Source organism: Urocitellus parryii, chromosome 11 (assembly GCF_045843805.1).
Source record: "Urocitellus parryii isolate mUroPar1 chromosome 11, mUroPar1.hap1, whole genome shotgun sequence".
Lineage (NCBI taxonomy): Eukaryota > Metazoa > Chordata > Mammalia > Rodentia > Sciuridae > Urocitellus > Urocitellus parryii.
The window spans coordinates 70,546,416-70,574,282 of record NC_135541.1 but is presented as its reverse complement, the minus strand read 5'-3'; the positions used below and the strand labels follow the sequence as shown (position 1 = coordinate 70,574,282).

The window sequence follows — 27,867 nt, the reverse complement described above, 5'->3', positions numbered from 1 at the left end:
ATATTCACATCAATCACCTGAGATAATAATTTTGTCATTAATTAAGCTAAACTCATATATGAGACATTGAAAGAGAACACATCAAAACAACTACTTGCTAACAAAGCTTTGTATTTCAGAGAAAAGCATATTATCAACTACAAAATTCTATATTAGAATTATTTTTAATTTAACCAATACTTAATTGACTAAAAAAACTATGTTTACTATAAGTCTTGTATTTGGTATTACAGCATATATAATTAATAATACACGATTCCTATTCTCAAGATAAGTCAGCATTTAATAAAGTGAAAAGAGATGATTTTTTGTCCTAAGCATGCTGTGACATAAGCCTACTGTACTTAATCTTCTGCATTTAATTCTCCTCAAATGTCTAAAAACTCAGAAACAGCTACATTTTTTACTAGCTCCATTCACATTAACTGAAACAGATATTTTAAAAAAGTAAAATCACAGACTGGGATCAATCACTGGCACCATGTCTATAAATAATGACTCAACAAACAACAAACACTCAAATTCTCTTGAATAAAGGATATGAATATGAATTCTAGCAATACAAACACTAAAAAATGTTGTGACACAACAAGGGTATTAGGTATATTTTAATACACTGCAATTCTACCTATATCCTAACCTCTGATATGAAAAATAAATACAATGAGGTAATAAAATTAATTTACATTGACTATAAAAATTTAAAATTAAAACTACTATTTAAAATGTTTCCTATAAAGTCACTTAAAATGCCTCATTACTACCCTCCCCATATTTTATGTACAACAGTGAATACAAATACTTGAATTTATATTTTTAAAGCATTACTTATAATAATTTAATATTTCTAATAATGAGAAGAACTGAAAAAATTGAGTTTTTTGTCATTTTAAACCTGGAAGCAACCTAAACTATCAAATTTAATCTTCTCATTTTATAGATTTGAGAAATGTGAAATGATTTCCCCCAAATCTTGTAGACATACTCCTGTCTAGCTTCAAACTGTTGTTTATATATGAAACATTTTCTTCTACCACTTAAACACCTGCTTAGTGAAACCTTCTAATTTTTAAAGTCTACTTGAAATAACCTATCAATAAAATGTTTGCTGATATTGTCTCTCTACTATTTACAAAAGCCTGTATATCTTATGTGGTGCTATCATTTTAAGTCTTACATTCTGTTGTTCATGCCTTATCTTAAACACCAGTTTTGTGCTAAGGATCTGATTTTTTAAGAATCTTATGTTTCAGAGAAACAGGCATGAGTTTATTAGTAGAGACAGAAAAAGGGAAAAGGGAAACATTCTCAAGGGAAACGGGCAGGTCCTCTAAGAGAAGAGAGAGACCACTAATTTTTTTATATATCTTATAGGAATAGTTCTCATGAAATGGTCTGCTGATCCCTGGGATTTGCTAAGACCGTTTTTCTAGGGATTCACAAGGTCAAAAATATTTTAATAAATAATAATAAGGCATTATTTGCCTTTCTCAGGGTGTTGACATTGAAGGTACAAAGTACTGGTGGGTAAAACTGCTGGCATTTCAGCCACAAATTAAGGCAGTAGCTGGCACCAGACTTAATATCACACACCCACAATGAAAAAAATAAATAAAAATATTACTTTCACTTAAACGTGTCCTTGATGAAGCAATAATTATTTTTATTACATCATGATCTTTGATGTAACATCTTTTTTTACATTCTATGTAATGAAAGAGGAAGTATACATGAACCATTTCTGCAGCCTACCAAAGCATCCCAGATCCTTCCAAGAAAAGCCATCCTCAAGTGTTTCATTTATGAATTAAATTAGCCACTTTTTACTAGGAAAGTGCTCTTTTCTAGAAAGACTGAAAGTCAAAAACTGGTTTTCAGACTTGAGCATGTAGCAAACATTTTCTCAAAAATGAACGAAGTAAACTGTTGCTTCAAGGAAAACAACTAAAGCTAAATGTTACTTGTTGCCAATGATAAAAATCATACCTTTAAGTGAAAATTAGAATTAAAAAATTTTTTATCAGTTTGACGGCGTGTCAATACTTCAATGTTTTTCTGATAAGACTGTTGTTAGTATTAACTGGTTTTTTAAATATCATACAATAAAACCTGTCTGCATAATGCAGCAAATGAATATTTTATAAATATTACAGAATCATACATGGTAAAAAGGTCCATTCAAAGTACAAGACATACCAATGGATTTTAATATAACAGAGTACAAAACATTTAGCAATATAAAAAAGCACTAATGAGATTTTTTACATCGTTTGTTCATACTAAGGCTTCAAATACAGTACGTTAATTTATTCATGGAACCTCTCATTTCAGACTACCCATATTTCAAGTGTTCAATAGTTTCCTATGATAATGGCTACCACAGTATGAGCAACACATTTCTACATTAATAAAATAGTCAATTATTTGTCTGAAATGTTTTAAGATGTAGTATAATACACAACTGTTTTTCTCCTAGAGATAACAATTTTGAGATAAAGTTTAACATAAAAAATGTTTTCCTCTAAGGACTCACATTAAAATATAATCTTAAGGACTGGGGTTGTAGCTCAGTGATAGACTACTTGCCTAGCACATATGAGGCACTGGGTTCTATCATCAGCACCACATTAAAATAATAAATAAATTAAATTGAATACACACAGGTATTGTGTCCATAAAAAAAAATTTTAAACATATATAATCTAGGTTTAGTCAAACACAGAACGCAAAAAAATCTTGTTGTTTTTGCCCTTTTTGAGTTAGCAGTGGCTGCCTCTGAGTACTAAATCCTTTAGTTATTTCCTTTTTCTTTAATTCTGTTTATTTTATTTTACTATGCTATCATAGAATAACTAACATTTACTGAACACTTTTATGTCAGGCACTATAGAGTACACAAAAAATAACAGTTCTTTTATCTCTTTACTATTAGTGTTAGATAAGAGAGCAATTTACTCAGGACTTAATAAAACAGACCTATTAATTTGAATGAAATCCATGCTATTGCTTGGATCACAATCATAGATTCCTAACTGGTTTTCCCACTTCTACTTTTACTAGCTTTTTGTTTATTCTAAAGACAAAAGCCAGAAAAATTCTGGCAAATTTAAGTTATATCATGTCCAATGCTCAATATCCTCCAACAGCTTCCATCTTATTCCAAGTAAAAGGCAAACCCCTTAAAAAAAAAAAAAAAAAAAAAAAAAAAAAAAAAACCCAAAGGTCATATATCAGTGGTTCTTAATCAGGGGCAATTTGGGGCTCACAGAGACACTGGCACTGTCTGAAAGCATTTTTGATTATTACAACTGGGGCCAGAGAACAAGGATGCTACTAAACAAGTGTAGGGTATAACTTGAACAAACATACTTTGAAATAGCTCCCCAGAGGACTCTAATAATTACCCTCTGATGAGAACCACTACTGGAACTAAAATTAAGAAAAAAGAAGTCAGCATTAAATCTCTTTTGTAACACTGTACATTCATAAGGAAAAAAATGCCTGGCCCTGAATGGTTTTGCATTTCACCTCCTTTTTTAGACTGTAAATCCAATTCTTCAGGTCTTCTGTCTTTCCAAATCTCTCTTTGGTAAAAGCACAAGACCTACTCACTTCAGTTTAAAATCCTGAGTTCACTTTTCAACTAACAAGACATTGCCCCACAACAAAAAATTATCTAATTCAAAATGTCAACAGTGTCAAAGTTGAGGAAATTTACTCTATATGATCTGCCCCATTACCTCTTCTCTTCCAACATCCCTTGTGCATTCCAGCTACACTATGCTCCTTGCAGTTTCTAGAACAGGTGTATGCTAGTTTATGTACTTTGCAGCTTGCCAGGCCAGGAATACTCTTCCCCTATTGGCACTATTCACTACTCACCTCTTTCTGGTCTTTTCTATAGCTTCCCATATATATGTAAATTACCTTTGATTTTCAATGCCTTCTGGCTACACCTCACCTCTCTGGCCTTAGTCTTCAGATTGCTCAGCAAAAATAATCTATTCTAGTCAAACCAGTTAAGTCTCTGAGAAGCACAGTATACTCACTCCTAGCTTTGTTCATTCATTTCCCTCTACCTGGAAAGTTCTTCCTTTTTCTATGGTCTATTTATATAAAAAGAGTTATTATGAATAAAACGGAAAGCATGGAAACGCTGGAAATATAACTTCCTTTCAAAAAATAGTATGGAGGAAATCACATTTTCTCTGATGCCTTATACTTCATTTCAGTAGAAAGCTAGAAAATATGGTGCTAACAATGAAGTATATTGTTGGTTTCATTGGGTACCTACATATCTTTTATTTCCTGAAGTTCTTTCTCTAGATAGCCCTCAAGGTTTGCGTCTGAGCTTAAATGTCACCTGTTTTGTGAGTCCTTCCCCAAATTCTTTAAAATCACAACTTACACATACACACCTGTCCCCCTTTCCTACCTTATTTTTCTCCCTAGCATTTTTTACCTAGCAATTTTAACATACAACATTTGTTACTTTTTTAATCTTGTTTTCTATTTGACTGAAGTGCCACACAGGAAGGAATATTTATCCTTTTTTTTTTTTCACTTCTGCAGTCCTAGCTCCTAGAAAAATATCTGATACACAGGAGTCACTAAATAAATATTTGTCCAATGAAGTCAAATCAAATTCCTAAAGTTAGTCACTGTGATATGTAATTAACTAAGACCTCAAGTATTTTCAATTAGTGGTCTTTAACCAGAGGTGAAAGCCAAAATAATTCATTCAGAGTACTTTTGCAACACATATATAGTCAGGGATAGCTTGCCCTAAAACTAAGTTTATGAAGTGTAGGGTATAACTTGAACAAACATACTTTGAAATAGCTCCCCAGAGGACTCTAATAATCACCCTCTGATGAGAACCACTACTGGAACTAAAATTAAAGAGACAAAAATTCAGCATTAAATCTCTTTTGTAACACTGTACATTCATAAGGAAAAAAAATGTCTAGTGCTGAATGATTTTGCATTTCACCTCCTTTCTTTAGATTGTAAATCCAATTCTTCAGGTCTTCTGTCTTTCCAAATCTCTTTGGTTAAAGCACAAGACCTACTCACTTCAGTTTAAAATCCTGAGTTCATTTTTACTCAACCCTATCAAATTTTTACCCATTATTAGTCAGCTTACAAGTTCTATTAATTTTCTTAACATCATCATCTTTAAAATCTAAGGTCTTCTGGCTAGGACTGTGGCTCAGCAGTAGAGCACTCGTCGAGCACATGCAAGGCCCTGGGTTAGATCCTCAGCATCATATAAAAATAAATAAACAAAATCAAGGTATTGTGTCCAACTACTTCTAAAAAATAAATATTAAAAATAAAATAAAGTCTAAGGTCTTGGGGCTGGGACTCAGTAGTAGAACGCTCACCTAGTACGTTCGATCCTCAGCAGCACATAAAAATAAAATAAATGTATTGTGTCCAAATACAACTACAAAATAAATATTAAAAAAAAATCGAAGGTCTTAAATTCCCTACATCTGAATTTGTAAAGTTTTCTAATTTTCCAGGTCCCAATCTAACCTATGCGTGGCTATGTTGAAGTAAACTAAATTTCCTTTGGTAACTGTACATCACTTTTCCTCTCAAAAACATATTCTTAAGCATTCATTTAATATATATTGACTATTTCCTACATGTTGAGCCTTTTTTATACATCAAATCCAAAGTTTCTCTTAATCGTTAAGAGATAATAAATTAAAACTGCATGGTAATTATTTCTATAAAATGGCAGTCTTCTTAGTAGTTCATCTACTTACGTTTTATTTTGTGAGCACATTATATTCTCTACCATAGCTGGATTTTGCCTTTCTCTGGCAGATAGGATATCACTCCTTCAAGTATTTCATATAATGCTTTTTTAACCTTTTTAAATTGTTCTATGCTCTTTTTTGTGTTATTATCCTCTCTGGCAGGGACTTAACTCTAATAACTATCAAAATAACATTCAATTCTATTCTACATCTCTCTTGTGATTTTATCTAGCTAGCACCTAACATCATGCTTATGTCAATAAACAAATCAGTCTTTTCATATACTTCTCCAGGCAGCTCTTATATACCAACACATTTGAACACACTGAGAAAAAAATGGCCTCAAAAACAAGATGCAGCTGCACACACCGGTAATCCATCCCAGCAGATGGGGAGGCTGAGACAGGAGGGAGGCTGAAACAGGAGGATCCTGAGTTCAAAGCTAGCCTCAGCAATTTAGCCAGGCGCTAAACAACTCAGTGAGACCCTGTCTCTGAATAAAATACAAAAAATGGCTGAGGATGTAGCACAGTAGTTGAGCACCCCTCAGTTCAATCCCTGGTACCCTCCCCCAGCCATCAAAAACAAGATGCATTATTGTAAAGATATACAGAACCAAGCCAGTAATCCACTAAATCTACGTTACTAAACATCAAAAAAAGACCTCCACAAGGATGGTGGAATGTGATAGACATCATTATCCAAAGTACATGTATGAAGACACAAATTGGGTGTCAAAATATTTTATATATACAGAAATATGAAAAATTGTGATATATGTAATTTAATGTGTAATGCATATATATGTGTAATATAATGAATTGTAATGCATTCCACTGTCATTCATTCACTTATTTATTTATTTTTAAACCAATTTTAAAAAAAGACCTCCACTATACTGAGAATGTAGTCAGTCTTTGAAATAAGTTAAAATAATCATAATATAAATAAAAAGACAAAAATTCAAACCAATTTGAGTAACCTTTTCTGATCCTAAATGATAGTATAACAACACTGAAACCTAATAAATCACAAGCCAAAACAATGTTTGAAATAAGGTGGGACTGGCTTTTTCCATTGCCTCTTTACTTTTATGGATATGAAAGAAAAAAACAAAATGCATTCCCTCAACAATTTTAATAGCAAATGAAAGAGAATACTTACCATTAAAGCCCTGATAAGTATTCCTGCAAGCAGAGTGTGTGTAATCTATGAAGACATATTTAACAAAAAGGAATTAGTGCAGTATTTACAAAAACCCAAAATTATAAATCCATCTATTAACACGATTTTTAAATGCCATTGACTCAATTATCTGAACAGCTGGGGCACAAATAATTACCAATATTCATTTGGGAAAACATGTATCATGTTCTTCACTACCTAGCCAAATGACAGGTTCATCATCCAAGTTATGCCAATGTAAAAATTAGTTTGTAACACCTGATATTATAATAGCAGCCAAAAGAGGGGATTTAGTATTGATTTATATTAAGTAACAAAAGGGCAGACATATTATGTATCAAAAATGTAAAAATCAGATACATCTGAGAATTGATTCTATGTTAACAAATTGTTTTCAAAGTTAATATTTCTTTTATCATTTAATTTGCTCTCTAAAGATTTCAAGATCTTATCAGAGAAATGCATATTTGAGTTTGTGCTACATCTACCCAAGATGTACCAACACAAAAAAACCATACTGCCAATTTCTTTGTCAAAAACTAATTTCACAAAGTTAAATTCTTAAGTTTACAAGTGATGAAAAGAATAGAATTCAATTCAATGGTCATTTGGATACAAAAGAACACTACAACAGTACACAGGATTATATTCAGATAAACCCTTTAAGTCAAATTCCATCTTGTAAATACAGCAAGGTGGCTGAGGATGAGCAGTGATGGGCAATTACAAACACTTTATAGCTGTAGGCATATGGTGAAAAGAAAGAAACAATAACAAAAGAGTTATTCTATCACTTTTCCCATACTTAGATTTGGCAGTTTTAACTATCTGTCTTATGAAAACAAAAGATCAAAAGTTCATTCAATGTTAAAGATCATTTTTTGGTGGGATTGAATGCATACAATTCCTAGTGATTTGGTTTTATTTAGAAGTGCCCGGTTACTCAGGATTAATTCCGTGTAATAATATAAACTCTTTCCCATGTCTCCTTAATGATGTCACTACATACCATTTTATCTTGATGCTCAGTCCTATAAAAGTTGGACAAGATTTGAGGACAACCAAAATAATTCTACTATGTGACCCTGTGAACTGGTGTCAGAGATGATTGAAAGGTCTTGTAAAAATCCCGATTATTTAATCAGTAAATCCAACACAGGCTGCTGTGTACTGATGTGAAGGGCGTCTGATGCTTGCTGTGCCAGAATTTTGATTGACTTAGCACAAGCTTAAAAAAAAAAAAAAAAGTGCTTTGGTTCACAAATGTACTGCCTATTAGGTATTTAAGTCTAGGTAATTTAGGGGGATGAAATATCCCAGTTTGCTAACCAGGAAATAGACTGCTTCTCGTTCGGTATAAATATCTACCTAAATATGACGCCCTTCAAACTCATCTTGAACTAAGTCAACCAGGAACAACACCGCGTACAAGCTTCTGGAAACTGTATTTAGCAAGAAGTCACCCAGGTTGAGGATTAACTAAACGGGCGATCACGGTCACCACCCCTTGGGGCCAAAGGGAGCCACGCTGGGGCGGCCCGCTCGCCCCGCTGCCCGAGGCCGGGAAGTTGGAGGAGTGGAGGCAATCTGCACGCCCAGGGGGGCAGGGCGATTCCGGGGCCCGAACCCCGAGGCCCTCGCGCTCCGTGCTCTTCCTTCTCCGCACCGAGATCGGCACGGACCGCTCAGATCCCCTTTAGCAGTGGTCACCCAGGCGGGCCGAATAGCGGCGCGTGGGTAGGCGAGGAGGCCAAGTCCCGGCGCTGGGCCCGCGGAGGGCGGGTGGCCTCCGGGCCGGCAGAACAAAGCCCACACGGCCATCTTGAGACGGTAAACAGACCCCCAGCACAGGCCACCCCGCCTCCCGCATGCCGCGACCACCAGCCCGAGGCGGTGCTTACCGTCCTCGAAGTCCATGGCGGAGGCTCCGGGCTGACTACCACGGCGGGAATAGTTGAGCTGCAGCCCGCGGCAAGAGCTCGCGACCTACCGTCCCACTAGACCAGTTCACGCGACCAAAAGCGGCGCTACCGGCCGGGGAAGCCGCAGGCCACAGCGAGGCTGGGGGCGGGGCGGGCCGGCGCTGCCTGCCGCAGCAGCGCGGCCTGCGATTGGTTGGCGCGGGGTGATGGGCGGGCCTCTGCGTGGGGGCGTGAAGCAGGGTCGCTGTCACTCTCTAAACACCCTGAGCTACCGAGTGTGACGGAAGGTGAAAAAGGAGAGCCGAAGACTGGAGGGGATTGCTGGAAAGTGAGCTGAGTGTTCTGGAAGGGCTGGCTGTGGCCCGCCATGTTTGAACCTGGCAAAAGCGAAAGGATCTGGTGGGAACATCTTCCTCCTGCCCGAACTAATAAAACCACGTGCCAACCTTCTGCTTTTTATTGGCTAGTGATGACCGATCAGAAAATTTTTTAAGTACTTCTCAAGTTTCTGCCTTGGAGACACAGAAGTCTGGAACGTGCGCAGAAGAACAGATTACTGAACAGAAAACAATTATGGAAATGATCCAAATGATTCTGAATTTTAAGGTGCAATTAAAAGAACTGTAAAAGTTCTCAGGGTTAGATTTGTGGTCCGAGTAATTCAGAACTTGAATGGCCCTCACAAACACACACACACACACACATTTTAGTATTGTATTATTGCCACTTTGGAAACAGTGTTAGGGACATAAGCAAAGTTACCCATGGGGCAATATGGGGGGGGCGGGGCAGCTGTTTTGGTGATTCTGACCCTGGAATGTCTTGAACCTCACTTTAGAAACTTTTTTTTCCCCACAGAGCAAATGGTGGCAACAATAAATTCATCACCACATAGGAAACCACCAATGAGACTTTGCTTTAGTCAAAGGGGGCAGCCTCCTTTGAACTGGAAGTGAATTGGAAGGAAAATTCGCAGGTATGTATTATTACTGTAGCTCCATATCTGAACAAAGCATTGTTTCCTTCTCATCATTTTCCTTCTTCACCTTGATTGACTCATCCTGTTCTCCACCCATTATTTGTTTTCTTCTTTTTACCCCTCCTGTACATGTTTTCTGTTCACCTGAGCTGAGCATGTTTAAAACTGAACTCATAATTTCCCTTCTCAAACCTGCTCATCCTCCTTTATTCTTTCATCTACTAGTGGCATCATGAGCAACCACCCACTAATACCCGCCAGAAGGCGGCGAGTCATCCAGTTAACACTCAGTCTTCTCCCAGCCTCCCATCTGCAATCCATACTGAAGTCTTTCATCTATTCATTACCTCCTAAAGTTTTTTAAAGTTGTCCCCTCCTCTTCATCCCCACTACCATTACTTGAATTAAAACTCTCATTATCTCTGTATGCATCTGTTGCCTTAGCTTCCTAATTAATTTCTCTATCCTTCAGCCTCTCCTGTTTTCAGCCCCCTCAGCCTGCAGTGATATAAAAGCAAACCTGAACATGTCATTACACATCTCTAGCATGGCTTAAGTCTAGGCAAAGCTCCTTAACCTAGAACATGTGCAGCAAGATCTGGCCACAGCCTGACCTCTACTCTCTCCCTTTATTTTCCCCCTTCTCTCTCCCACACTATTCCTTTTAATTAGCAGTTTCAGACTACTGGCTTCCAAAACATCCCTTTTTTATGCTTTTTTATGCTACTGAACTTTTGCTCACATTGTTGCCTCTTCTTGGAACATCACCTGGTTAAATCAAGGCATCCTCAAAACACAGCTCAGGATTTGCCTTTTCTAGGAAACATTTCCAGACATCATCCCTGCCCTCTTGGTCAGCACCTTTCAAGTATTACTATGCAAGCTATTCACCTACGGACTTGTTAAGACAGATTCACATTCAGTCAGTCTGAGATGAGGTCAGAGAGTATGCATTCCCAACCTATAAGGGCGGCTGCTGCTGGTGGCTTTGTTCTCTGTTACAGCACTGTCTCCCATGCATCAAGTACTCTGGTGTTACATCTTTTCACAATCAAAGCTCTTTATTTATAGAATAGTCTTCTGGAGCTGGAGATGTAGCTCAGGGTAAAACACTGGATGAACACATATGAGACCCTCAGTTCAATCCCTAGTACCCCCCTAAAAGTCTTCTTGTATCCTTAGTACCAAGCACATATTTGCCAAGTAAAATTGAGCTCTCCACTCCCTGTTTTTAAATCTTTTTCTTGTTTTCATTTTTACCCACAGCTTCCTCTGGTAAAGGAATGGTCTTATAACCTAAAATCTTCAGATCTTACCATGACTAGAAGGAAATAAACATTGGGTCAACTGTATTTTGTGTAACACACACACACACACACACACACACACACACACACACACACCCTTCTACCTTGAAAAAGAAAACTGCCAGACAAGGAATTCTTAACTCCAGAGGAAGCCTGGCCATAATCACATGGACAGCCAGGATACATATAGCTCTTCGCCCCTTTCTTCCTCTTTCCCAAATAGGAAAAATGTTCTTTCACAGATGGTCATACCCCAAAGATACCTTGCAATTAATGCAAAAGAGGCCATCAAGTTTTTCATTGACTCACTTATTCAACAAATACTAATTGAGCACCACCTATATGCCAAGCATCATTTTCTCACTTCATTGTCATTGTTCACCCCTACCACCCTTACTTTGGAGAGTCTAAATGGGACTACCTGATTCCCACTTTGCTAGACTCACACACTTTTACCCCAAGATCTCAATCTTTTGTACAAAATCATATGCCATTTTGTTTTTCATATATTTTACAACAGGTGGAAGCTGGGGTGTGGCTCAGTTGTAGAGCACTTGAATAGCATGCACAAGGCCCTGGAATCAATTCCCAGCCCAAGACATAAACATACAAAATTACAATGGTTCATAAATCCCAGAGCAACAAAGTCTAATGGGAAAAATAAAAGAGGGTTTTTGTTTTGTTTTGTTTTTTACTTTGCAGAGTAGCAAAAGATATGGGGGCTGAAATCAAAAACAAACTTCAGGGACAAGGAGGAAATAGAGGTCACACGTAGGACCTGTTCCTAAGGGAGTTGTCAGAGAATCTCCACCCCCGAACCTGAAAAGAACTCACTGAATGGACTCCTTGAGGACACAGAGAACTTTGTTCCTCAAACTCTTAACCTTTCTGCCTATATAACTTTTGTTTCAACAACCAGCACCATCAGCTGTTCCCTGAACAACTCTGTATTTTCACATTTCTGTACCTTTGCTCAAATTATACCTTGCTGCTATTGCTGAGATGACTTGCTGCTTCCTTCTGCGTTTTAGGTTCACTATAAATGTGGCCTCTTTTTAAACCTCTCCCCAATCAGAGTCTCATTCACTTTATGTAACCTTATTAGCAGTTTCACAGTCGGATTCTTGTTATAGTAAGTGAGCTAGTTATATCTTTCTGTAGCTCCTTGCTTATCCTTTTTGAATGTGAAAACCCTTCTCTGTGCCCTTTAGGTGGCTTATACATAGCACACTGACTCTACGTATGTTGAGGGAGAGGAGCACTCACTAAATCACTATTGAGAAAAAGACTTGACTGAAATTGGTTGCCCAGAGATTCATCTGCACAAAACTACATTGGAGCTTGGGATATAGCTTAGTTGGTAGAGTGCCTGTGTCACATGTACATAGGCCCTGGGTTCAATCCCCAGCACCACCAAAAAGAAAAAGAAAGGAAAAAGAAACTACTAAATTATATAATTATTTTGGAGAGTAACAGTGGAGTTGAGACCAGTTTTCACAATGCTTTCCTATTTTGCCTCCAAGTAATTATTATTCCCATGTTCTTTATGGAATCCAGAAACAGTAAAGGAATAAACTCAAGACCTAAGAATTACTGTCTTACAGCAAAGCAGTCAAACTTAAAAGCAATTCCCACTGAGGACTCGAAGGACTTATCAAAGGAGAGTTGGTTACAGGGCCATACAATGGAAAACTGAAATCAACTAGTACGATGGTGTGCAACGGAATGTGTTTTATACATATGACAAGGTGTTTCTCCCAGGTTTTAATATAGAACTTCAAAAAGCTGTGGGAATCTCTGCCAGTTGAAAGGAATAGCAATAAAAATAATTAACCATTATTAAGCCCTATAATATAATTATGCTTTTAAAGGTACTTTACATATATTAACTCATTTTAGCCACCTAAAAAAACCCTATGATGCAGTGGCTAATAACATCCCAAACTCAGTGAGGAAACTGAGACCAAGAGAGGTAAAGCTACTTGCCCAACGTCACACAGCTGATAAAGGGTAGAGCAGAGATTCCAGCCCAGCCAGGCTGGTTCCAGAATCCAAACTTATACGTATATCTATCATTTTGAAGTACTTACTATGCTATACTAAGCAGCTAATTGTGTTCCAGAAATTTTGATGAACACCCTGTTATGTGCCTTATTTCTGATCGTTACAATGAGGTAGGCTGTACCCTTTTCCAAAGGAGGAAAACTGAAGAGAAGTCAAATAATCTACCCAACAGTACACAACAAGTAGTTGCACACTCCGTATTCATGATAAATATTATACAGTCAGGCATAGGTCTATTGGTAGACCCAATATCATCATCAGAGTCCTAGGTTTAAAAAAGAAATGACCGATGGTTTCACATCATTCTGCATAATGTGGACAAAGAGAACTACTTAGGAAAAGAAGTGATCATGAGTGCTTTGCCCTATGCTCCAGGCCTTCCTCAAATTAGAAAAACCAAACAGCTTTGTATGAATTTCCTTCCCAAGAAAGCAGGGTGAAGTTCCAAATGCACAGGTGCTTTCAGAATGTAACAGTTACTTTCCTGTCTCAGCTACATATTATATAAAGTATGCACTTTTTGGAAAATGAGGTTAATTTTCTTTTAGGGATTTTCTGCCATTTCTTTTATACTACTAATGTGTTTTAGTCTGCCACAAATTTTAATTGTCCAAGTAAGTTGAAAGCAAGCTGGCTGTGACATCTGTCGACTGCACTGGGGTCTACAAGGAATCAAGTTCTTCCGTTTGGATGTCCCAGTCTTGTTGAACAGGTCAACCCACTTGGCCCTGTTTTTCCCAGCAAATAATGATCCTCACGAAAGCAAAGATTTCATCTTCATGTCACCAAACCCCTAGAAGCATATCTGGCACATGGTAGGTTGTTGATGTGTATTGAATAAATAAAAAATAAAAATACCTACAGCCAGATCCTGTATTTATATAGTTCCATTATACATTAAGGCAACATCTGGAAATAAAAATACAGACATATAACATTTAAACACAAAGGTATGCAATCTAAACCACTTGTAGAGTCCTTCCCGACGATATAGTTTACAACAGAAAAGGGCACAGTCCTGGAATAGCCAGTAGAGGGCACCATACACCAAATGTAGACAACAGAATTTGGGCACAAGTTCTAGTTTCTGGTGATCTGAAGGTTCTCAAATGAACACCATGGTAGAGAATACTCACGTAGGCCTATGTTCTGCAGGTACCTGTATTTCTATTAAGGTGTAATCATAAATATAAATGTTCCCATTTGCCTTCATTACCTTTCATTTTTAGAGATGACTTTGAAAGCATGAAACAATGCAAAATGCTTATTTATTAGAATGATAAATTTTGAAAAGGAAAATACAGAATTGCATATGGAATTGTATCATTGCTATGTTAAAAATTTTTTAAAAGATAGAGTATAGAAATAAAATAGAAAAAAAATCCAAAACATGAATAGTGATTCTATTTGTAATGACCTTTTCTATACACAGGCATGTTTTATTCTTCTACATTCTCCAAATTTCTTGAGCACTTTGATAATAGAAAATATGTATTTGACATAAAATAAGATGCTGTATTTATTAATGACTAGTATCTATTAAAAGTTGTCTTTAGTCAAATACTGTACTTACTATTGTGGAGACATAGTTAAGGTGGGGGATGGGGTGTTCCAGTGGCCATTTGAGTCACTCTGGAATCCAGGGCATTTTTTAGTAAGCACCAATACTCAAGCATCACTTCAAGGATTCTGAACATTTCAAGGATTCTAAACACAGTCATCAGTGTTTAATTATTTTCAAGACATTCTAAGAGATGCTATTTGAAATAAATTATTTTGTGTTTTAGTAACTTGTACTTGAGAAAATGTCAAGTCTGTTAAAAGAACTTTAGAGATTGAATAACCACACATTCCCTGAATGATCTATGTTGAGAAATGGGAAAACAACTGCACCCTGAGTCAGGGCTGGTACAGACACGTGTACATCCTGCAGCTCTAAAAGCTGGCTTGATTCCCTGTAACTACCCTGCAGCCCTTGGGAGATAATTAGCTAATGACAGTAAAGGGCTTTTAAACTTGAAACATGTTGTATAAATGCTAAACACAGGAAATACACAAAGGATTTCCCCTGATTGCCAATACTTCTCAACCAGAGACAATTTGATGAAATCTTTTGGTCAATTTCTCTTCTGCACCTAAAATCTTTCTAATCTGTCATCTAAGGGAAACAAAAGGAGTTATTTTTCAAATGACTTTCCTACAAATCAAAGACCTAAGAAGATTACATCTTTCACTCTCTTAGAAGTGAGATGTCTGCCTTAACAAAACACCATATTATAAAGTGGTTTGTGTGGATGTAGTTTAGGCAGTGGGCTGGTTTGCTTGTATAACTGAAGAAATACCCTAGATATCATCTTTTGGGGCTGTTTGTTGTTGTTTTGTGTTTTTGTTTGCTTGTTTTTTAAGATAAGGGATTCACTATGTTCCCCAGGATGAGCTCAAGTGATCCTCCTGTCTCAGCCTCTTGAGTAGCAGGGACTTGAGTCACACACTACTATGCCTAGTTCATCTTTTATTTAAAAGCAAATAATCATGTGTGTTCGGTAGAAAATCACATAGAATGAAAGAGCTCCAGTGAAAAGTAGCTGGTTTCCCCCCACCTGGTCCAGTTTTAGCTTATCTGCAAAGGAAACCTCTTTTTTATCTGGTGTGAGATCAATAATATTTACTTCCGGGCTGGGGATGTGACTCAAGCAGTAGCGCGCTGGCCTGGCATGCGTGCGGCCTGAGTTGGATCCTCAGCACCACATACAAACAAAGATGTGTGTCCGCCAAAAACTAAAAAATATATATTAAAAAATTCTCTCTATCTTATAATAATAATAATAATAATAATAATAATATTTACTTCCACCGTACTCTATATCTCTTCTTCTTGGTTTACCAATGTAGTTGGCATTAGTAGATTCCACAGTATGAAAATGGACATGCATCACATCCTACCTTTCTCCTCTCTGCTTTCAATGCAACAGTAGTATTTTATTTCCCCATAGGAACTAAACTTTTATATATATAAATATATATAAAATATACATAAAATATGACATAAAATATATAATATGTATACATAATACATATCATGTACATATAATATGTGCATACATTATATGTTATATATTATATAATTGTCTGTATTCATATATTACATAATTATATATAATATGTATATATATCTCTATTATATGTACATATAATATATGTTTATATATATTTATTTATATATATTTTTAGGGGGTGAGCAGGGAATTGAACTCAGGGGCACTTCACCACTGAGCCACATCCCCAGCCCTATTTTGGGCTGAGTTGTTTAGCACCTCACTAAATTGCTGAGCCTGGCTTTAAACTCATGATCCTCCTGCCTCAGCTCCCCTATGCCAGACGTTGGGATTACAGGCATGTGCCACCGCACTTAGCCTAAACTTTTATATTTTTAAATAAATATTCAAATTTCTACTTCTTTTAATTTAGTATTTGTGGATTTTATAGAATAAAAGTAGTGGTTCCTCTTCCCATTCCTCCACTCTTCCTCTGCTTTTCATTTTTTTCCAGCTACACTTTGCCACTAACAAAATTGTTAACATTTGCATTGTATGCTGTAGCCATTAAAAAAAGAAAATCATTCTCTGCTTTATCTTTAGGTTGACTTTAGAAGTTAAAAACCTATCTATTTCCTTCCAAGGTAAACTATGCCAGAGGAGGAGAAGGAAGTGATTTTATATCAGAAATGCCTGGCAAACACCAGGTGATCAAGGTCAACGTCAACAATGATAAGTCGGGTATAGTATATACTCTTGGTCGAATGTGACAAAAATGGCACTTTACCTTTGTGGTCTTCACTAGAGAACCAATAACCACATCCCAATTGTAAGAAAAAATGTCAGATAAACCTCAAGAAAGAGATATTTTTAAGCCTGGTCATAGTTTGCTCCATGTACAGTTTGTGACTTAATTGCTCAAACTTTTTTTCTCAAGTTTCTAATTGTCATTTTATTTTGTGTACTCCAGCTTGTAGTATTTTCTGCTCACTTTTTGTTTTAATCAGGGATTGAACCCAGGGTTACTTAACCACAGAACCACATCCCCAGCTGTTTTTTGTATTTTATTGGAGACAAGGTCTCACTGAGTTGCTTGGGTTCTCACTAAGTTTCTGATGCTGGACTTGAACTTGCATTTCTTCTGCCTCAGCCTCCCAAGTCACTGGGATTACAGGCGTGCACCACACCCTGCTGGCTGCCCATTCTATTTTAATAGGAAAAAGAACACAGGAAATTTATTATATGCCTAAGACACAGGAGTATTAGATTCCTTCCTGTCCATTTTAACCATTCACTTTCCACTTTCACTTTCTTTTAGAAATTGGTTGAAATTACCAGCCTGCTGGTTTCTATTTCTATATCTCCCCAATACATACTAATTTTTTTAAATTTATTTTTGTTGTTGATAAACATTTATTTTATTCATTTATATGTGGTGCTGAGAATCGAACCCAGTGCCTCACACATGCCAGGCAAGTGTGCTATCATTGAGCCACAACCCCAGCCCCATACTGATTTTTTTTTTTTTTTCTGTACATGTCTACTTGTATTTCAGTGGAGCCTCAGTTGAAGATAACTGCTTTTAGGTTTCCTCTTCTCTCTTGACAGGGAAACTTACTTCACCTTTCCTATGGTTTTATCATCATTCCTTACAGTGGGTATATTAGTAGCTTTAAAAATGGAAAAGTAAAGCCAGGCACACGACCTGTAGTCCCAGCTACTTAGGAGACTCAGGTGGGAAGACCACCTGAGCCCAGGTGTTAAAGGCCAATCTGGACAACATAGCAAAACCCTGCGGGGTGGGGGGTAGGGAGGGAGCGTCTGGAGCCTTATGGTTTTGAACTTACATTGGCTCCTTTAGGAAAGGGAAACAATTCTTTTGATCTATCAGTGGCTTCCTGCTACCAAATATTTCTAAAAGTAGATTGCTCAGATTGATACAATTCTCTTCCTTGTTTTAAAAGAACTGCATGATTATAGGAAAATGATTAAATTTAACAGAAACTTTCCTTGATCATTTTTAACAGATCCCTCCCTAAAGCACATGTTGTGCTTTCAGCATTGACTTGAATGAGGCAGGCAGAACTAAAAGAATCACAGAGGGGAGGTGAAGTTGTCAAGTCTTGACATGTATTTGGGGATCATTTGCCTTTATTCCCAACTTTTCAGCTGAGGACAAGAAGACCTGGTAAACTGAAGGTACTTGTCCAAGATTACTCAGCAAATAAGTGAAAGCATTAGTGTAAGAAAACAAGTCATTTTATTGTGTATATTTCAGCCTGTGGCATTTTCTGCCCATTACACTTTATTTTAACAGGAAAAAGAACACAAAATTTATTACATGCCTAAGGCATGGGAGTATGCGGCTCCTTCCTACTCATTGTAACCATTCATTCTCCTCTTTCACTCTTTCAGAAATTTGTGAAACTCTCTGGTCTGTTGGTTTCTACCCCTCACCAACGCACACAGGTTACTCCCAATAGCCTTCTGACACATACCCCACCCTAAGTCTTGAGAAGCTGTTTTCCTTTTGCTTCACTCCAATCACCTTCCTCCAACCACATCCTTTTCAGGAATTACGAAAAGAAAAACTTAGAGAGGAGGGCAGGCTGGGAAGAAGAGGACTGCTGCTGGGATGGAGTCAGACCTGCTTTTTCCAGGGATCTACCTGCTAAGGCTGGGATCAGTGAACAAAACTTGTAACTTGGGAAATTACCCTTTTCTCCTCTCCCCCCACCCTTACCCCAAGGCTGCCTGAGAGAGAGTTGATACAGATGGCAGCTGTTTTTGACAAACATGTGTCCTGGCCCTAGAAATGAGAGATCTCTTTTACAAAAGGAGTTAGTAGATGTTCCTGTTTACATAATACACTGTTCTCCCCAGAGCCTTCTTATGTCCTGTCATATTGGTATGAATTACCAGGGGAGAAAGGTCATAATTTTATGATGTTTAGTCCACTAATGAGGCAAAAGAATGTTTTCTCTATTGTTTAATTTGTTTATTGCTTTTTGCTTCAGGAAATCAGAAAGGAAAATGTTAAGAGTATACTTGACTATTCATGTAATTTTACAAATGCAAAGTAATGAGGAAGAAGTCCTCTTCTACGTCCTATAATGGCCGTCTCTAACAGCTCTGACAAATAAACTCTCATGTGTATCTCTACCTGCTCTCATCTTTCATTTCTCGCTTACCCGCCTCTCTTCCTCGCTTTCCCTTCACAGGCAACCTGCATTACCTTGGCACTAATGTATTATAACTGTAACTGTCTCTGAGTCCCATCTGAAAATGTAACCAGCTTTGTGAGGCACTGAGGGCTCACTTCTGCATGCCTCCATTGAGTATCTTTAGCTGTGAGTCAGCAAAGTTTCTTGTTTAGGAGGGACAGCCCTAATCTCCCTTAGCAACTTTTGTCCATCCTTTCAGATTCTTGTCTTGTAAGCTGTACCTTCTGTAAGGTCAAGCACCAGTGATCAAAAGGAGGCAGGTTAAAAGCTGCTGAAAAAGGCTTTATTGAGATTCGCTCCTGGGCAAGATGCTCCAGAAAAACAGAGTGGGTACCGGGGAATCGCGCCCAGGCTCAGCTGGATTGGAATTTTACTGGGCTTAGAGCAGGAAGGGAGGGCTTGGGACAGGAAAGGGAGGTTTTTAGAGTCCCTTGTCCTCCTGGGGTTGGTCGGGGGATCTTGCTGAGATCCATGTCCTTCCAGGATTCATCAGGAGACCCTGCTGATTGACAGGTGGTTGAGACACCATCACTGCTTGTTTGTGGGCACCTGATTGGTTGTTCTTTTGTCCACAAGCAGGTTGCATAGTGCTTTGTTCCCTTAGCCACCTCAAACCAACCTAACACCTTATCAGTTAGAAAGTTCAATATTAGGATCTTCTTTTTTTTTCTTAAGAATAATGGCATTTTTTCATGTACTTATTGATTGATTGTATGTCCTCCTCTGAGAAGTGTCTGTTCAGGTCCTTTGCCCATTTATTGATTGGGTTATTTGTTATCTTATTGTCTAATTTTTTGAGTTCTTTATATATTCTGGTTATTAGGGCTCTATCTGAAGTGTGTGGAGTAAAGATTTGTTCCCAGGATGTAGGCTCCCTGTTTATCTCTCTTATTGTTTCTTTTGCTGAGAAAAAACTTTTTAGTTTGAGTAAGTCCCATTTGTTGATTCTAGTTGTTAACTCTTGCGCTATGGGTGTCCTATTGAGGAATTTGGAGCCTGATCCCACAGTATGTAGATCATAACCAACTTTTTCTTCTATCAGATGCCGTGTCTCTGATTTAATATCAAGCTCCTTGATCCATTTTGAGTTAACTTTTGTGCATGGCGAGAGATAGGGATTCAGATTCATTTTGATGCAAATGGATTTCCAGTTTTCCCAGCACCATTTGTTGAAGATGCTATCCTTCCTCCATTGCATGCTTTTAGCCCCTTTATCAAATATAAGATAGTTGTAGTTTTGTGGATTGGTTACTGTGTCCTCTATTCTGTACCATTGGTCCACCCGCCTGTTTTGGTACCAGTACCATGCAGAGGAGGACATACAATCAATCAATAAGTACATGAAAAAATGCTCACCGTCGCTAGCAGTCAGAGAAATGCAAATCAAAACTACCCTAAGATACCATCTCACTCCAGTAAGATTGGCAGCCATTAGGAAGTCAAACAACAATAAGTGCTGGAGAGGATGCGGGGAAAAGGGCACTCTTGTTCATTGCTGGTGGGACTGCAAACTGGTGCAGCCAATTTGGAAAGCAGTATGGAGATTTCTTGGAAAGCTGGGAATGGAACCACCATTTGACCCAGCTATCCCCCTTCTCGGTCTATTCCCTAAAGACCTAATAAGAGCATGCTACAGGGACACTGCTACATCGATGTTCACAGCAGCACAATTCACTATAGCAAGATTGTGGAATCAGCCTAGATGCCCTTCAATAGATGAATGGATAAAAAAAATGTGGCATTTATACACAATGGAGTATTACTCTGCACTAAAAAATGACAAAATCATAGAATTTGGAGGGAAATGGATGGCATTAGAGCAGATTATGCTAAGTGAAGCTAGTCAATCTTTAAAAAACAAATACCAAATGACTCCTTTGATATAAGGGGAGGAAACAAGGACAGGGTAGGGACGAAGAGCTTGAGACGAAGATTTACATTAACAGGGTTGAGAGGTGGGAGGGAAAGGAAGTGAGAAGGGAAATCGCATGGAAATGAAGGCGATCCTCAGGGTTATACAAAATGACATATAAGAGGAAAGGAGGGGTAAGACAAGACAATACAAATGGAAGAAATGATTTACAGTAGAAGGGGTAGAGATAGAAAAGGGGAGGGGAGGGGAGGGGAGGGGAGGGGGGATAGTAGAGAATAGGACAGACAGCAGAATACATCAGACACTAGAAAGGCATTATGTCAATAAATGGAAGGGTAACTGATGTGATACAGCAATCTGTATACGGGGTAAAATTGGGAGTTCATAACCCACTTGAATCAAACTGTGAAATATGATGTATTAAGAACTATATAATGTTTTGAATGACCAACAATAAAAAAAAGAATAATGGCAAATGTAAGCTTTAAAATTAAATTCCAAATTGTAAAAATTCTTCTTGAGGCTGAAATGAAATATTCAAAAATCTCAAAATGGGACTGGGGACATAGCTCCGTGGTAGAATGTGTACTTGGCTTGCACAGACAAGGACCTTTGTTCCATCCCCAGCAAACACAATCACCCTGTACCGTCCAATGCACACACACACACACATAGAAAAAAAAAAACAGCAACAAAACAAATCTCAAAATAGTTTGTACTCACAACAAATGAATGCCTAATAAGAATAATGAGATAGTCATAGAAAATATATTTAAAAATAAAGAATAAGGTTGGGGTTGTAGCTCAGTAGTAGAACACTTGCCTAGTATGCACAAGTACCTGGGCATTGGAAAGCGAGACAAAGAAAGGGAGAGAGAGAGAGAGAGAGAGAGAGATAATAGATGGTTAGTATAGATCTATTAATAGCATAGAAGCATTGGTATAACAAAAATATTGATGGACAAGCTGGGAAATCAATATAGATTTGAGTATTAAATGATCTTGATGTACAACAATTCAGTTTACATTTCTAGGTTAATTTTGTCATTGATATACAATATTTCTCAATGTACCAATGGAAACTCACAAAACGTGAGTAGTGGATGGACACTACAGCACATGAACACAAGTACATCCAGGGTTTGGATCCCATCTCTGCCAAAGTGAACTTTTACAAGTTTCATTCTGAGATAGTTTATCTATAAAGGGGGATAATAATGGTATGTTTCATAGGCCATTGTTGTGAGGATTAAATGAAATAATCCATTTAGCACAGTGCCTGACATATAGGTAGCACTCAGTGCTTTCATCATCATTCTGACTTTAGACAACCTCCTTTCCCTTCTTTAGGAGTCTCACCGTCACGGTTACAAAGGGTCTTGCAGGTGTGTGTGCAATGTGCCTGCACATGAGAGTATGATCTTTCTGAAAGAACTGTGCTTTCATTCTTTTTTTTAAAATATTTTTTAGATGTTGATGGATCTTTATTTTATTCATTTATTTATATGTGGTGCTGAGAATTGAACCCAGTGCCTCACACATGCCAGGCAAGCACTATACCACTGAGCCACAATCCCAGCCCTGTGTTTTCATTCTTGTAGATTACTCGTTTTGGTAAATGATATTCTAATATGAATGGTCAGTAAAGTTCTAATATATTTCTTTTTCTCTACATTTCCCACTTAAGTCACATTTTAAAACAAAGGTTTAAGATGGCATTTAAATTTCAGAGTCATGAGGACACATAAATACAGCAAATTCTGTTATCTAAGGCAATTTTTTCAAGGTGTCTTTTTAAACTCTAACTCATAGTTGACAATTTTCAAGGTAACTGAAATTTTGTCTGCACTCATCAGTAAAACTATGCTGACCACTGTTTACACACACTCTTTCTCCCTCCCCATCTTTATCTCTGTTTTTAAAAATATTTAAAATAAAATAAAATGTTTAAAATAAAAAATTAATGGACTTTATTTAAATTAACTGCTTTTCCACATTGTTAAAAAAATAAAACACAAGTTTTGGAAGAAATATTTGGAATGCATATATCTGACAAAGACTTGTGTCTAAAATACAAAAGAATAAGGATACAACAACCTAATTTTTTTTTTTTACAGAGAGAGAGAGAGAGAAAGAAAGAGATAGAGATAGAGAGAGAGAGAATTTTTTAATATTTATTTTTTTAGTTTTCGGCAGACACAACATATTTATTTGTATGTGGTGCTGAGGATCAAACCCAGGCCAGGTGAGCGCACTACTGCTTGAGCCACATCCCCAGTCCCAACAACCTAATTTTTTAAATGGGCAACATATTTGAACAGATGCATAATAAAGCATATCAATGGTCAAATGCTTGTGATAGATGTTCAACATCCTTAGTCATGTAAATGCAAATTGAAGTCATAATGATATATTACTATGCATCCAATATAGAATAATTAAAATTAGATATATAGACTAGTTGGACCTCTAATACTGATAATAGGAAAATAAAATGGCATGATCTCTGAAAAACAGCTTGAAAGTTTTTTTGTGAAGTTTATATGTAAGAAAAATTAAAACTATGTCTATACAGAGACTTTTCCACAAATGTTCATAGTAAGTTTATTCATAGTAGCAAAAATTGGAAGCACTCCATATATCCATCAACAAGCAAATGAATAAATAATTGTAGTGCATCCACACAATGAAATTCTACTAAGTAATAAAAAGAAATGAACTACTGATAAAGGCAACAGCAAGCATAACAGCATGATTTTTTGGTTTGTTTGTTTGTGCTGGGGATTGAACCCAGGGCCTTGTGCATGCAAGGCAAGCACTCTACCAACTGAGCCATATACCCAGCCCCAGCATAGATAAATCTTAAAAACATTATTCTAGGGCTGGAGATGTAGCTCAGTGGTATAGAGCTTGCTTAGCATGCACAAGGCCCTGGTTTTGATCTCTAGCATCACAAAAACAGAAAAGAGAAGAATATTATGCTAAGTGAAAGAAGCCAGACTCAAAAAATGTACATTCTCCATATATAAAACTCTAGAATATATAAACTAGCCTATAGTAATAGAAAGCAGAGCAATGTTACCTGGTGCCAGGAATAGAGATGGATTTTGACTATAAAGGGGCATGAGGGCACTTTTTGAGGTAATGGAAACTTCCCATAGCTCTATGTGGTAGTTGCATGGTGGATACATTTGTCAAAACTTATCAAATTGTATACTTCTAAAGATTTAAATTTATTGTACATAAGCTATGTATTCAATAATTTAAAAGAATATAATTTATCATTTTAAAAAATTAGAGCACTGTGAAGATGTCACTGGAGAATTGAATATAATAACAAAGAATAGGAAGTAGCCTAATAATAATTAATGAATGCTTAGAGAAATTATTTATGATGAATCAATACTATAGAACAAAATGTAACCATTACAAAGTTTGTTTGAAATGGAACTTTATGACAAAGTAAAAAGGTAACAATATGAATAATATGATCTCATTTGTATAAACATATTTTGCATCATATTTTCCAGGGAATCTATACTAATCTATAAATTTGATAATTGGGAGCTTAACTATGAGGTGAGCCATTTGCAAAGGGATTTTTAACTTTTCCATTTTTCAGTGTTGAATTTTTACAATAAGGTAGTTTTACACACATAATCAACAGAAACAAATGATACTTTCATTTGGGAAAATTAAAAGATAATTAGGGATAGATAGCTTTGCACACTCCAGGCATCATTATGAACATCTATCATTTTGTCATCTCCAAGTGGAGAGATATTGATTAACAGGGATTCCTATTTGATTAAATACCAATAGACAGGGTTTCACTCGATGTTGCATAAGAAAATATTCTGCTCAATTCTTCCAGCAACCAGCTGAAAAAACATGAAATGGAATTGTGGAAGGGAAAAATATAATGACTAGACTTGGCAAGGTAGGGGACTTCCATGCCTAATCACTTTTCCTTATTTTTTCTAAAAAACAGTTAATATCTTTTAGTCTAAAAACTGAGAGCATCTGTCTCTACATCCTTTTCAATGATACTTCCTGAGGGCAAAACTGACAAAGACCAGGGCATTGAAACACAGTTTTCTCTCCAGTCTTTAGAATCTTCTTGAAGAAATAAGATTTTATGTGGCAGTGATGGGGGAGAGGGTTAGGGATTGAACTCTCGGGGCCTGTAGCAAGCGTCCTAGCACTGAGCAACACCTCCAGCAGAAATGAGAATTTTGACAATTCCAAGTGTTCAGACAAAACACAAAGATGCCCCTTTGCATAAGAGACGGTGTCAAGACAATCCTGAGAAACTCAGCTCAGTACAGCATTATTCTCTGGAGGGACTTTCAAAATCCTGTCATCTTCATGTGTCTTCTCAACTCTGCAATTAAATATTCTCTTATTGCCTTCAGTAGTTTCCCAAGTCTAGACACTGTAATTATCATGACAATCCTTCTAATGTCCTAATTAACAGAGAATGAAAAGCCCTAGAAGAAGAAAGTCAGGATCCCAGCAGTCACATCAGCCAATGCCAATGAGCAAATTAGCCAAATATAGAGGAGAATGATTCATCTGCTTCTCCACTTTCCTATCTCTCATTGCTTGGCTTTTCTGTATCCTTCTCAAAGGAACATATCAAAAGTTTGCTTCTATTTTTTTTTACCTCCTTTTTAATCTTTGCATTCCAAATGGCTCTGCATAGGCCCTTCCTGACCATCAGAATTTAGCAGATGGTCTGTACTGAACCAAGACATTCCAGTTTGCAGTATGTTTTTGAAAACTACTTTCTATGGATAAAACTACAAAGTTCTGCAGCACACTTTAATTAATTCATTTTTTTTTAATTTGGATGGCTTGTACAACCTTTTTAAAAATTTTTACAATTCGTATTACACATATAGAGTACAATTTTTCATATCTCTGGTTGTACACTAATTAATTCATTTTTATATGACAAACTAAATGTGGGCCACCTGAGCCTATTCAGACAGGACCCTAGTTTTGGCTTTGGGACAGGAGGCTTTAAAGTATTAGTTCAGGGCTGGGGATGTGGCTCAAGTGGTAGCGAGCCCGCCTGGCATGAGTGCGGCCCGGGTTCGATCCTCAGCACCACATACAAATAAAGATGTTGTGTCCGCCGAAAACTAAAAAATAAAATATCAAAAATTCTCTCTCTCTCTCTTTAAAAAAAAAAAGAATCTTTAAAAAAAAATAAAGTATTAGTTCAGCCAAGCTTCCCCCTCTCTGCCTTATTAAATAAGGGGACCTGGTAAACCCAACAACGAAGCTGCTATATACCCTTGTCAGTGCCTTCACCCTCACTGGCTACCTCTGTAGTGAGTCAGAAGATCCAGGGGTTGCCAGATGCAGTTTTGCTCAAGATCAGGGCCACTTTTCATACAAAGGGCTTGATATTTACCGGCAGCGGCAGGATGTTTAGTTAGGAGCCAAAATTCCCCAGGAGTTTAATTCTGTGGGCTGAACTGCCCAGCCCTTCTGGGAACTCACACCCAATATCTTATTACTTCTGCCTATTCACTGTCACTTCTCTCTTTTCGGCTCTCACTTCCTTACTTCCTGTGTGCTTTTCTCTTTGTCTTTAAAAAATTTTGAAGATGTAGTGAAGGAGGTGGCACTCATTGGGGAGAAGAGGCTCTGAATAAATAGAAAAAGGTTCCTCGATTCTGTCACTTGTTTTACACACACACACACACACACCCCAAATACTCAGAGCCTTTTGAGAGCCTAGCAACCAGGACTCCTGGTTAGCCACCTAGCCACCTCTGGATGTCCCTTAATGCAGGATAACAGGAGATTCCAGCTCACCTCACTCCCCCACCCATTGTATCCTGTCCTTGTTCTCTTTCTAGATGAATGGATGCCCTTTCCGAGAAGCTGAACTGTTCAGAATGACTCAAGAGGTTATTCCCTTTGATAACAATATCATTAGTATAATATTAAACAGTTTACAGAGCACTTTTACTTCTGCACTTATCCTCCTAAAGCCTCACCACAATTCTATGAGATAGCTTTAATTGTGATTTTTGTGTATGGATAAGGGAATTTGATTGTCAACTGGTCAAGGAAATCAGGCACATGATTTGATGGTGCTAGGACTCAGCTTAAATGCACATTCCAGGGACTGTGTTATAAGATAATCACTTTTAGTACGAATTGCTACATCCATAACATCCAGGATCAGAGAAGTCATTTTGGTTGGGCTAGTATCTGTGCAAAAGCAATTGCTGAGTGGACCAGAGGTAGATATCTGGCCCAAAGTGGTCTGTTCATCGTTTGGCTCATGCTTATGATTATGTCTTGGGGCAGAGAGTTCTACTCAAAAGGCAATGCCAATGAGCAAAGTCCTTTACACTACCTGTCTCTGGCACTTGAACTGAAGAATTAGTAGTCCTATTGATTAAAAAAAAAAAAAAAAACTGGAGCGGGGGTGGGGGTAGGGGTTGGGGGTGGGGGAGTAGGTGGGGAGTGGAACATTACAAGAGA

The 27,867-nt window shown here is 37.3% G+C and overlaps 1 protein-coding gene across 1 annotated transcript in view; it reads right to left on the bottom strand.

Annotated features, from left to right (window-relative positions):
- Znf326 (zinc finger protein 326) overlaps positions 1 to 8,998 on the bottom strand; it is a 37,233-nt gene extending 28,235 nt beyond the window's left edge. The window contains exons 1-2 of the mRNA XM_077791307.1: positions 8,858 to 8,998; positions 6,936 to 6,980 (exon numbers count right to left, since the gene is read on the bottom strand). Coding sequence (XP_077647433.1) covers positions 6,936 to 6,980; positions 8,858 to 8,873 — 61 coding nt within the window. The 5' untranslated portion in view covers positions 8,874 to 8,998. The remainder of the gene's footprint in view (positions 1 to 6,935; positions 6,981 to 8,857) is intronic.
- Between the last annotated feature and the right edge of the window lie 18,869 nt (positions 8,999 to 27,867).